General features: G+C 37.6%; 1 protein-coding gene across 6 annotated transcripts in view; it reads left to right on the plus strand.

Annotated features, from left to right (window-relative positions):
* The window catches only part of TAB2 (TGF-beta activated kinase 1 (MAP3K7) binding protein 2), a 94,237-nt gene that overhangs the window by 35,550 nt on the left and 46,362 nt on the right, over positions 1-12,325 (plus strand). For 4 of the 6 annotated variants that reach the window (XM_064598206.1, XM_064598204.1, XM_064598207.1 and 1 more), the window contains one exon: positions 9,974-10,164. The exons of 1 other annotated variant lie outside the window; for it this stretch is intronic. In XM_064598206.1, the coding sequence (XP_064454276.1) occupies positions 10,063-10,164 (102 nt within the window). In that variant the 5' untranslated portion in view covers positions 9,974-10,062. Of the gene's footprint in view, positions 1-8,012; positions 9,048-9,973; positions 10,165-12,325 lie in introns of those variants that run through there. One more of the 6 variants, XM_064598208.1, reaches the window with a different exon arrangement.

Here is a 12,325-nt window from a genome sequence, read left to right on the forward strand (position 1 = left end):
AAGAGAAGTCTAATAAAGGAGTCTACTGGGCAACAGGCTTTCCTCTAACTTTTTAAATTGTATACTTTTACAAGATAATTTCCTGGGATCCTGTCCCACTCAAGATTCCGTTGTTTACAGAAAAAATTACCATCTCTCGAGGTTATTAAGCAGAATTAAATTTTGAGATGGTACATATGTTAAAATGGGAAGACCTCCTTACCTTCTGGTCCATAAGCTAAAGGAGAATCTTAATGCAATTGAGAAGTGAATTGTAGTTGTATATATTTCATTCTATTTCTTTTTGATATTCAATATGAACTACATTCTTCTTTGTTAGAATAATTAAATTTGTTCCAATAAAACTCAATCATGTAAGAATGGGGCAAAGATAAAATATGTATATAGTTTTATATAATATTAAAACTTTAGTGTTATTGTCTCTCAAGGAAGGTCTTCTATAATAAAGGCCTTTCTCATCTTCTCCTGTAACACTCCCCACCCCAAACTCGTGCTTCAGAATCCCCTTCTTCCCTTCTATCCCTCCTTTCTTCTAGTCAGATAGGTGACTGATTCACCATCTCCAGGATCTGCCTCCTATTTGGTTGTCTTGCCTCATACTTTAACTTTTTTAAAAAATGTTAATTTCCGTTTAGTTAACATACAGTTGGATTAGTTTTAGGTGTACTATATAGTGATTCAGCAGTTCTGTACATTACTCAGTGCTCCTCACAATAACTGTACTCTTAATCCCCTTCACCTATTTCACCCCTCCCCCTCCCCACTGCCCTTCTGGTAATTACCAGTTTGTTCTGTATTGTTAAAGAGTTTTCTGGTTTCTCTCTTTTTTTCTTTGTTCTTTGGTTTCTTAATTTACACATATGAGTGAAATCATTTGGTGTTTGTCTTTCTCTGACTGACTGACTTCATTTAGTATTATACCCTCCAGATCCCTCCATGTTGTTGCAAATGGCAACACTTCATTCTTTTTTATGTTCTTAAACTTGTTAAGTACCCATGATTCTAGAGCCTCCCATTCTCTCCCTCAGCCCAGAGAGCCCTTTAAACACATACAGCACAGTTTATACCACTTATCTGGCACTCATGTACAGCCTAGTACTGTTTGCTTTCTCAGGGAGCTTTGCCTGAGTTTTAGTTACACAAGGTATTTGTCCATATACATGGAAGGGGAAGGCTTCAAAGGTTCAGTCAGCTTTCTCGATATTCTACAGCCAGGGTAGCATGCAGCCGTGTTTTTGCTGAGGTTTTGTTCCTTTGTACTTTGTGGGAATTCATGGTATTTAGAATGAAAATTACTACCAGTGTGTATTGTTTGCTACAGGTCAGGCAGGTGCAATGCAATTTACTTTCACTGTGTGAAATCCTTAAAATTCCTTGAGCTGTTTTCCCCATTTTACAAAGAAGAAATGATAGTATTAGTGACTAGCACTTACATAGGCTACTTTATTGTGCACTTACTCTGTGCTATTTTTAATTATTTTACATGTATTATTCATTTAATTTTATAATAATATGAGATAGCTACTCCATCATCACAATTTTATAGATGAGGAGACTGAGACACAGAGAAGTTAAATGATTTGCCCAAGAAGACACTGTACGTAAGTGGCAGATTCAATTTCATAAGTAAGTGAGCACAAATTATAGCATCCTGGAATTTATACTTAAGCAGCCACCACTATGTGTCAAATGCTGTGCACTTTATGTACATTATCTCATTTGTTTATCTCATTAAATGGACAGTGCCCACTAATACAGAATTCAGGTTGAAATATTTAGCAGTGTTACTCTGCCTTTAAACATTAACATGCTCTTTTGCCTGAAAATTTTGGAAACAAATGGCTAAAGTGTAGAATACGGTTTCTTGAAATTCTACTTTTTGGGAAAATTTTAAGCCTATCTCAGAGTGACATTTAATTTATTCACTGATGTCTTTTTTTGATAAGACTTTAATAGTAAAAGCCAGTACTTTGATTGTCAAGCTTATACAAGGTACATTACGAGTTACTCATTTTATTTTAAAAGTTGGATCTCATCATTTGTTCCTTTCATTTTAAAAGTTTGCTCCATCATTTACTTTGGTACCTCCTGGTCAGGAACAGTCAACCTTAATCTTTGATACACTTTTTCATATCTCCATAGTCATTGCTTTAGGGTTTTTGTTTATCTTATCAAGGCAGTTTGCTTGCTAGAAAGTAACATATCTCACCTAAATCTGTAACTTCAGTAGAATGGTAGTGTCTCCCCTTCATCCCACCTCACCCCATTTCACCCCCTTTTCCTCATTTCCTGTAGGGTGAGAATTGCAAAAGCTTTGTTTATTATACTTGATGGAAAACTAGCTTTTGGTCACATATGATTAATATTCTACGGTTTTTTCATTAAGAACTCTCACACTTTTCTTCCCCAAATGCTAGTGTGGGAAAGCACCTTGGAGATAGAGCTCATTCTCCATAATAGACCAAGTGGCTAGGCTAACACTACTTACCAAAAAAAGTAATAGAAACACTAAATACGGATTTAAGCAAAAATTGTGAAATAAGTAATTGGGCAGATGGGCATAGGATTCAAGAAGCACGGTTGTGTGTGTGTATATGGGAACTGAATTACAAAGCTAAATCTTCATTTTCCACAATAGGAAATCCATAGACAATGTGTAAAATTGGAAAATCAAGAAATAATCCTATAATCACCTTGTGTAGGAATGTGGAGAAACAGCCCATTGTTGACAGTGGTTACTCTATAGAGTAGAATAAGAGTAGGAAGGCATGACGGAGGGAAGTTGCTTGTTTCCCTGATAAATTTTGTAGTACTCTTTGGCTTTTAAACTGTGTACATGTTTTTGTCTTTACAATTTTATTTAAATTTTTCATTATAGGATATGTCATGTTAAAATATTGCCTGGACAAATGATGATTAAGATTTTTTAAAATCATTTTTTTGTATATGCTGTTTAGTTGTTTAGGCTGGAAGGAATGTTGGCCTTTAGGGAAAAATTAATGGCTGTATAATGTTTTATACTTAATATAACCAACAATATTTTTCTTCAAGTGTTCTTAAATTATATGGTAGGATTATCTACACTCAGGTTTTAATTAATGTCAGAACCAAAGATGCCTCTCAAATGTTTATCTGCAGCCCAGACCTGCTCTCTGAGCCCTAGACCCATCAATCTCTACTCCTTCTGTGATATATCTGTTTGGGTATTTTAAAGGTGCCCGAGACTCAACGCATTCAAAACCAAACCTGTAACCTACCCCTTTGTTTTCTTGGTCCTGTTGTATCATTTACACATCAGAAACCGGTCGTGACACCAACTTCTTCACCCCAATATTTAATCCATCAACAAGTTCTATTAATTTTTACTTCCTAAATAACCTTTCAGTTTTTCCCTCTCAGCCTCCACTGCTGTTTCTACAGGGATGAGCTATTAGCATTTCCTGGCTAGCCTCCAGCAGTGGTTTCTAACAGGGCTTCTCCTATATTTTACCCTTTTCTCCATAGTGTAGCCATTCTTCATACATACATGATTTCTAGATCAGGTCTCCTTCCCTGCCTCTGAGCCTAAATCTGCAGTGGCTTCCCATTACTCTGAAAATAAAACTTCCAAATTTTAATGGCCTCTAAGGCACATCATAACTTGGGCCCCACATTTTTCTTGCTATCTGCTCTCTACAATTTTTCCTCATGTACCATGCTCCCTTCCAATCTCTTGCTGAATATGAAAGAGGCGAAACAAATACGGTAGCAACAAGCTAGACTGAGCTAGCAGCAGGAGGCAGACAGAAGGTAAATTAGTACGCAAGTTCAAATAGCTATCTGAATTAAAAACTTGGGTCGGTGTGCCTCTAATCTAGGAACCTCTGTGACCTGGAGAGCAAGGGCACGACTCCTACTTGTATCTTCAGCACAGTTATCTGCTGTATTCTAGGCACTCCTTAAATGTATGGGTTGTGGATAATTAGAGGGTGATTGTCCGATTTTAAATACTCTTCATATCTAGTTGCCTCATAAATGCCCAAATTTTGATCAGACCTGTAAGTCCTGTTGCTTTTCTCTTTGTTGTTTTTTTAATTGGGAACTCCCAACGACAAACTCTGGGTACAGTTAAACAGCTGTGTTACATACTCTTACAGTCCTGGAAAAAATCACCATGACAAATGATGGTGAATGTGAAGACTTGCTAACTATCAGAGCTTGAGGTGTCAGTGAGCCATGTTCCCATATTTGGTACTCTGCAGTCATGATAATTATTGAGGGGTCAGAAATAAATTGTTTACGTATTCTTTAAGAAAGGAAAGAATAAGGCACATTTTATAAGGCTTTCCAGTATATTTACTGTTAGATTCTGCAGTAGTGTATATATTCTGCTACTATTTAGAATTCTTAAGAAATTAATCTTCCTACATCATTTGAGGTGGTGACAGTTTAGGTGCCAAAAGTTTGCACCTGATGCTAGAAACATTTCTAGCAAATATGATTTCTTTATTTTCTCAAAAGAGCAGTCATGTTGCATCTTAACTATAGAAAATATGTTTCAGGGCGCCTGGGTGGCTCAGTCATTAAGCGTCTGCCTTTGGCTCAGGTCATGGTCCCAGGGTCCTGGGATCAAGTCCCACATCGGGCTCCCTGCTTGGCAGGAAGCCTGCTTCTCCCTCTCCCACTCCTCCTGCTTGTGTTCCTGCTCTCGCTGTCTCTCTCTCTGTCAAATAAATAAATAAAATCTTTAAAGAAAAAAAAAAGAAAATATGTTTCCATTTATTATTAGAAATAATTTTCCAGATTAAGTTATATTGCATGGTTTTCCTTTTGAAATTAAATACCACCTGCTGTTTGTTTGTTTCAGCAATGAATTTATTTGTAAAATTTATTTACTCACCACAAAGGCTACATTAAAAACAGTTATCTTGCCATGTCCTTAAAGTTTCCCTTGCTGGATATAGAATGTGGGTTGATGTTTTTTCTTTCAACACTTACATTTTGTCATTTGACTGTCTCCTGGCCTCCACAGTTTCTGATGACAGGTCGACATTGGAATTGTTCCCCTCTGTCATTTCTTTTGCTGCTTTCAACATTTTCTTTGATTTTCAGCAGTTGGACAGTTATGCCTATGTGTGGTTTTCCTGGGCTTTTCCTGTTTAAGGTTTGAGTCTAGCCTGTTTAGGTTTTGATATTCTTCAGTAGGATCTTTCTTTGTTTTTGTGTTGTTGTTGTTGTTTCAAACAAGCTCTGGCCGGTTTTATTAAACATTTTGCATGATTTACTTTTCACCAGTGTGTTCTAACATGCTTCTAGTGATATCAGAATCACCTGGATCAGTGGTAGCCAGCACATACTGGCAGAATGTTCCACGTGCTATGCCCAATCCGGTAGTATTGCTACTGTAGTGACGGACACCATTTTTGGCCTGTGCGGCTTAGTACTATTTCAGATTTCCTCAAGGCTTGGGCAGTTGTTACAGAGGGCGACCAGTTTTGCTTTGCCTTGCTGATCATCTTTAGAGTCTGCTCCTGCCCCAGCAAGGACTTTCCACTTTTCATGAGAGGTTAGAGCCTAGAGTTGATTGACTCCAGCAACTTTTTTGTTGTCTTTGCAGCCACCATCTTCTGCCTTATGTGTGGGATGATCCCCAACCAAGAGCAGTCACCAGGGTGTCTGGGGAGGTGATCAAGATCTCCTTGATCTGTAAATTTATATCTTTTACTAACTTGGGGTTTGCAGTTGGGAGTTCTGCCTTATGTGTGGGATGATCCCCAACCAAAAGCAGTCACCAGGGTGTCTGGGGAGGTGATCAAGATCTCCTTGATCTGTAAATTTATATCTTTTACTAACTTGGGGTTTGCAGTTGGGAGTTCTGCCTTATGTGTGGGATGATCCCCAACCAAAAGCAGTCACCAGGGTGTCTGGGGAGGTGATCAAGATCTCCTTGATCTGTAAATTTATATCTTTTACTAACTTGGGGAAATTTTTAGTCAGTATTTCTTCAAATAGTTCTTTTCTACCCCACTGTCCCTCCCCTATGCTTCTGGATCTCCAATTACAAGTACTTTAGACTTTGTGATATTTTTCCACAGGTTCCTGAGATTCTCTTCCTCCCCTCACCCACCCCACCCCCGGTCATTTTTTTTTTCTCCATTCTTCAGGTTGGAACAATTTCTATTGCTTTATCTTCAAGTTCACTGACTCTTCTGTCATTTCCAATATGCAGTTAAATCCATCCAGTGAATTTTTTATCTCAGACATTTTATTTTTCACTTTTGATTTGAGTTTGGTTCTCTCTCTTTTTTTAAAATATAGTTTCTGTTCATTTGCTTTTTTTTATCTGAGATCCAAGCATATTTGCCCTCACATCTTTAAGCATAAAGTAGCTGCTTTAGAATCCTTATGTGCTAATCATTCTACCATCTGGGTCATCTTGGGCTTGCTCTCCCTTGGTTGCCTTCTCTCTTGAGTATGGGTCAGTTTTTCCCGTTCCTTACGTGTTTCTTAAGAAAAGGACGTGTAGAAACTCTGGATTCTATTGTGTTCCTCCAGTAGTGAGCATTGATGTTTGGTTGGTTTGCTTGCTTGCATTTAGGTAGGCAGTTAACTTGGCTGAACTCCCAACTGCAAACTCTGAAATCTCAGTTATTTTAGCTTTGGCCGGGCTGCTTGGAATCTCACATATGTGTAGTTTGGGGATCAGAGATGTGTGCAGAATTTATACATAGGATTTGGTGCTCCTCTCTTCTTGTGATTTACCTTACTAGGTTTTCAGCTGGTGTGGTTATGCCAAAGTCTATCCTTTGGTTCATTAAGCAAGTAGGGCTGTAGGTTTTCTGTCTAGGTTTCAGCTACCAAACCAGCTGGGGCCTGCTCTCTGGCTAAATGCCATTTAAAAAAGGGAAAATCACCCCATGCTGTTACCTTCTAAGTACTGACTCCCTTCTCCTCCCCACCATCCCTCTGTTGCTGTTTATGCTTTCTGCCCTCAAGTAGTTGTTTTTATACTTTGTCTAGTGTTTATAGTTGTTTATGAGAGAACTGATCTAGTAGGAGCTACCCAGCCATTACAGGAAGTGGAATCCCTAAAATACAGTTGTACATTTGAACAAAGAATCTTGGAAATTTGTTTTAATGATGGAATCAGTTGAAATTTATATTCATGATTCATCCTCCTCTAGTAAAGGTGGTCTGACTCAATTAGAGTGAAAATTTATTTGCCTCTCCCTCAAATTGTGTAAAAATTTCCAAATCTAGATCATTTGAAATGTGTTTTAGAAGCAAAATAATATGAAGAAACCATGTAAAGAAACAGTAAAACCTTCTTTTCTTTTCATCCAACAAATGTTGCATCTTTGACCTAGGTAGGTCCTGGGGATGTAGCAGTGAACTTCAGAGTTCTTGATCCTATGGAGTTAACATTTTGGGAATAGATAGATAGGTAAAAAATAAATACATATCAGGTATTGACAACTGCTGTGAGGAAAAGCAGGGTATGAGGATGTGATGGGGGGAGACCATTGTGGCATTATTTTAGGGAGATGGGTCAAGGAAGCTGTTTCTGAGGAAGTAACGTGATCAGAGATCTTAATGAAGTAAGGGGGGGGGGGGCATGCAAGTATCTGAGGATAAAATGTCCCAGGCAGAAGGAGCAACAAGTGTAAAAACACTAAGGGAGGACAGAGTGGCTTTTTTGAGAACTAGCCAGAACTGAGGGAACTAGGAGAGTGACAGAAGTGAAAAGTCTGAGGGGTGGGAGTTAGCCAGGGGCCTTGTGTTGTAGGATTTTGAGCAGGGGATTTTGCCCTGATTTACTTTTCACAGAGATCACTTCGCTCAACAGAGTGAGGGGCGGGGGTGGAGCAGAAAGTGAAGGCAGGGAGGAAACCAGTTAAGAGACCTTTGCAGAGGCATTCTAGGTGACTTACAGTGCTGGCTCAGGCAAGAGCAGTAACAGGTGGGAGAAAGTGGTCAGATTCGGCATATTGTTTGCAGATACAGTGAACGAGACTTGATGCTGGATTAGATACGGGATGTGAAAGAAGGATCAACGGGATAAATGATGGCACCATTTACTGGGATGAGAAAGACTGGAGGGATTGGTTTGGATGGGGGGAATTAAGAGTTTAATTTTGGACATGCTAAGTTTGAAGTGAGTTTGAGATGTCAGGCAGGTAACTGGCTATATTAGTGTGGAACTCAAGGGAGAGAGCTCCCTTGGCCTTGCAGAAATAAATTTGCAAAGCCTCTGTGTAAAGCAGTATATTTGGATGAGCTGACCCTGCAGAGGAATGTAGTAGGTATAGTTGAAAAGAAACCCTAGATCTGAACTCCATTGTCCGCCAACATTTAGATGTCCAGAAAAGAAAGATCTGACAGAACTGAGAAGGAGCTCCCGGTGGGTGGGAGAAACACCAGAAGAGTATAAATCTCGGAAGCCAAGTGAAGCCCTTGTTTAAAGAGGGATTGGTTGACCGAGTCCTAAGCTATCACTGGATGAGGCCTGAGGACTACTCGTTAGGTCTGACAACCTGAAGTTCTCCGACAGCTTTGATGAGTATAGTTTCAGTGGACAAAAACTGGGAAAGCCTGATTGGGGTAGGTTTAAAAGAGATTAGAAGGGAGGAAGGGAAGATACTTATGTATAAACAACCCTTTCAAGTAGTTGTAGCCCAGAAGAGGGAAGGGGCAGAGAAATGAGCTGATAGCTGAGGTGGAGTCAAGGGTGGCTTTCTCAAGTTGAACAGCCTTCAGTTATTTTTAAGTATCATTTACTAATTTTCAGTACTTCTCTTTTTTCCTCTAACCCATTGTAGCTCTTACCTATGAGAAGTCACATAGATGAACGAATCAAGGAATTTAATTAAATAATAATAAAAAGCTGAAAGGCTTTACTATGCATATCTAAATGAGCTTCTATTCTGTTGAGGATTCAGGAGTTCCGCCATAACTAAATTTGGTAAAAAATACTTTCGTATATACTGTTGCACTGAATACTGCCGACACAGTGCTAGCTACACAAGAAGGGACAGAGGGCCTGATGCCTATATTCATGGAGTTTACAGGTCTGTGTTTTTTTTAAGCTTATGTTAGCAAAATTAGAATACTACACATAAGAAATCTGTTTGAAAGAGATTGTCTTATTGTTAAATTTATCAGAAACTGAAATGATTAAGAAAATAGCATGATAGTTAAATATTTTAATGTTATTTAGGTTTAATATACTTACATACTGTTTATATCCCAAAGAGGCTTTCAAGATTAAACATGGTTTGCATTAAGAATAAAATCAAGTTAGGTAGGTCTCAACTTTGGCCACACATGAGAATTACTTGGGGAAGATTTAAAAATCCATATGCCCAGGCTACTCCCCAACCAATTAAATCAGGACCTTTGGGGTTGAGGCTCAAGCGTTAGTATTTTTTAAATATTAATTCTATTAAAAACAGGGAGTAAAATGCTACTAATCTCCTGAGGATGAATTCATTGCATATTTAAGGATTAAGTATATCTGAAAGTTAAGGTATCAAACATACTGGGTTATAGATCATTTTTAGACAAAGCATGCAAAGTCATTTGTAAAACCAGACTTTATCAGGATCCAGACTTTAAAAATGTTAAGTAGAGTAAATAAGATTATGCACCTCAGGCTGTCCTCAGATTATTAAGAAAAATGTCAGAAAGTTATTCATTTTCCCCTTTTAGAAGAATGAGGGAAGACATCCTTGACAATAATTTCTTAAAAGCCTTTTGGAACAGCCATCATAAAGCATACAAATAGATAGGAATTAGTCTAAAAGTTTGCCAGCAAGAGTTATAAATCGAAAAGACATAACCATCTGGAAGGCCTTATAGGACTAAATAATTTTTTGATAACTTACATTAAATGTTAGTTACTAAAGCACGTACCCTATGTATTGAAATTTTAAATTCACAACAATATTCATTCTCTAATCAGTTGTCATTAAAATTTTTTTTCTTTCTTTCACAGAAAATGCTTGGACAGAAGAGATGAGTACTATTTCCACTAAGGCCTAGAATTGCCTACTGTACAAATAGTCCTGATCAGGCAATATACGAATGGCCCAAGGAAGCCACCAAATTGATTTTCAGGTTTTACATGACCTGCGACAAAAATTCCCTGAAGTACCTGAAGTTGTTGTATCCAGGTGCATGTTACAGGTCAGTGTGCATCGATTTCTGAACTCATTCATGTAAACCTGGGTGGTGGTTTTTTTCATATTGGAAGAAAACTCTTTTATCTTCTTGTTGGCATTAGTGTGCTATGATGAAAAGAAATGAACTTTGGTGTCTCATAGTTAGGTGGCCTACTTAAACGAGGTATTTCGGCTCTCTGGCATACAGATAATATGCCAGAACCGGGTTCAGAACCACCGATCCAGTGATGGTTCCCAGAAACTACCTTGTAAAGTAGGTATGAGGACTAAACAGGAACCCAATAGAAAGTGTTGGTACGTGGTCCATACTTACTGTGAGCTTGCTTCACTTTTCCCCCACCTGTTTTGCCAGAATGTTTTTAAATTCCACATCTTCATATGAAAGTGAGAAAATCATTAAATAAGGAGTCAGGAAACATGGGTTCTAATCCCAAATGAGCACCCCAAGCTGATTTGGCGAGTAATATGCCTTCTTTATACTCTAGTTTGCTTGTCTGGAAAACAGAGGAATTTGACTTCAACAATGCCTCAGGTCCCAATTCTAAAGAAGAAAGTTTGTTTTTATATTTTTTAATTTAATCTGTAGGTTTTCCAAATACTGTCACTAACCATCTAATAAATTTTTACTTTTTTCTTGTCTGTACAATTTTAGAAATCCATAATTCTAAATATTTAGTGATAGTTGTGCCTTCTCATTTGATAAACTAGAAATCTTTCCATCAAAAACTATCTTTCAGCTTGTTAAAATAGAGATATAAAAAGGTAATTTGGGCTCAGATATATTTACTTGACAAATTGTTTTTAAAGTTTGAAATTATATGAAATTTTTAAAGGCTCAACACCTGTACTTGATGCCAAGTGACTACATTTTGTTCACACCCTTATCACCTTTTATCTGTACATTTTAATTACCTGCCTTTAGTTTAATCCAGTTTTGGTCTCTCCAGTCTATCCACCTCACTTCTGCCAAGGTGTCTTTCTAAATGCAGATTTTGTCATGTATTTACCTGCCTAAAAACCTCATGATTGTTTTCCGTACCCTTCAGAATAAAGTTCATGTATCGTGAGTAGGGCATACTAGGTCTGTGATCTGGAATCCTGCCTTCTTCTGCAGCCTGGTCTCTTGCCTAGTCCTTCCTCTTCACACCCTGTGCTGCAGACGTCCTCAACTGATTGGAATTCTCTGAATATGCCTGGCTTTTTCTATAGTATAGTGTTTAAGAGAATATGTTTTGAGTCAATAATACTGTATTGTGTCCTTGAAATTCACAAAAAGTGGATCTTAAGTGTTCTCACCACCACTGAAAAAACACTTGGGGGTGGGGGAAGACTGTAAAGTGGTGGATGCATTTATTAACTTGATTTTAGTGATCATTTCACAATGTATAAATATATTAAGTTGTAACATTGTATTTACCTTTAAAGAATCACATTGTACAGCCTAAATATATACCGTTTTTGTCGATCATACCTTAGTAAAACTGGGGAGAAATAAGTAAAAGTAAAATTTAAAAATTAAATAATAAATAGCATATGTTTTGGTGATAAACAGACTGGAGTTCAAGTTTTAACAGTTACTAGCAGTAATTTAATTAACCTCTCTGACCCTCATTTTCCTCATCTGTATAGTGGGAATAAAAAACTTCACAGTGAATTAAATATGATGCAGATAAAACAACTGGTAGGATACCTGATTCATAATGAGTGCTCAGTAAATGTTAGCAGCCATTACTAATAACAATAATAATAGTAGAAGACCTATAATAAATATTTGGTGAATGAATCAGTAGTCCACATTAGTTGATATAGTATGTAAAAGAAAAAATGAAAAGTTAAAAAAAAAAGTAATGACTGGAGTCAGAAGTATGGGGAGGAGCAGAGATAGTTGGGGGGGGGGGGTGTTTTCCCCGTAGAACCCAGGTACCTCTTTCTAACTTTTCAAATAGACTTTAAAATAAAATAACATTATACCGAGAGAGTTCAGTGAGTCACTGAAAAATAGAAAAATAATATAGTTCTTCAATAAAATGTTGTAAGACTTGATATGAAAGAACTGTCCAGAACACTTTCCCAGTAGCACAGCTGTAGAGATTTTGAAGAACCTTAACTGGGAGCATTTTGTATAATTATTTAAATTATTTTCAGAGCGCCTGGGTGGCTCAGTT

The sequence above is a fragment of the Mirounga angustirostris genome, unplaced genomic scaffold (genome assembly GCF_029215605.1).
Source record: "Mirounga angustirostris isolate CCGP_5_RB_7025 unplaced genomic scaffold, mMirAng1.0.hap1 SCAF_8, whole genome shotgun sequence".
NCBI lineage: Eukaryota > Metazoa > Chordata > Mammalia > Carnivora > Phocidae > Mirounga > Mirounga angustirostris.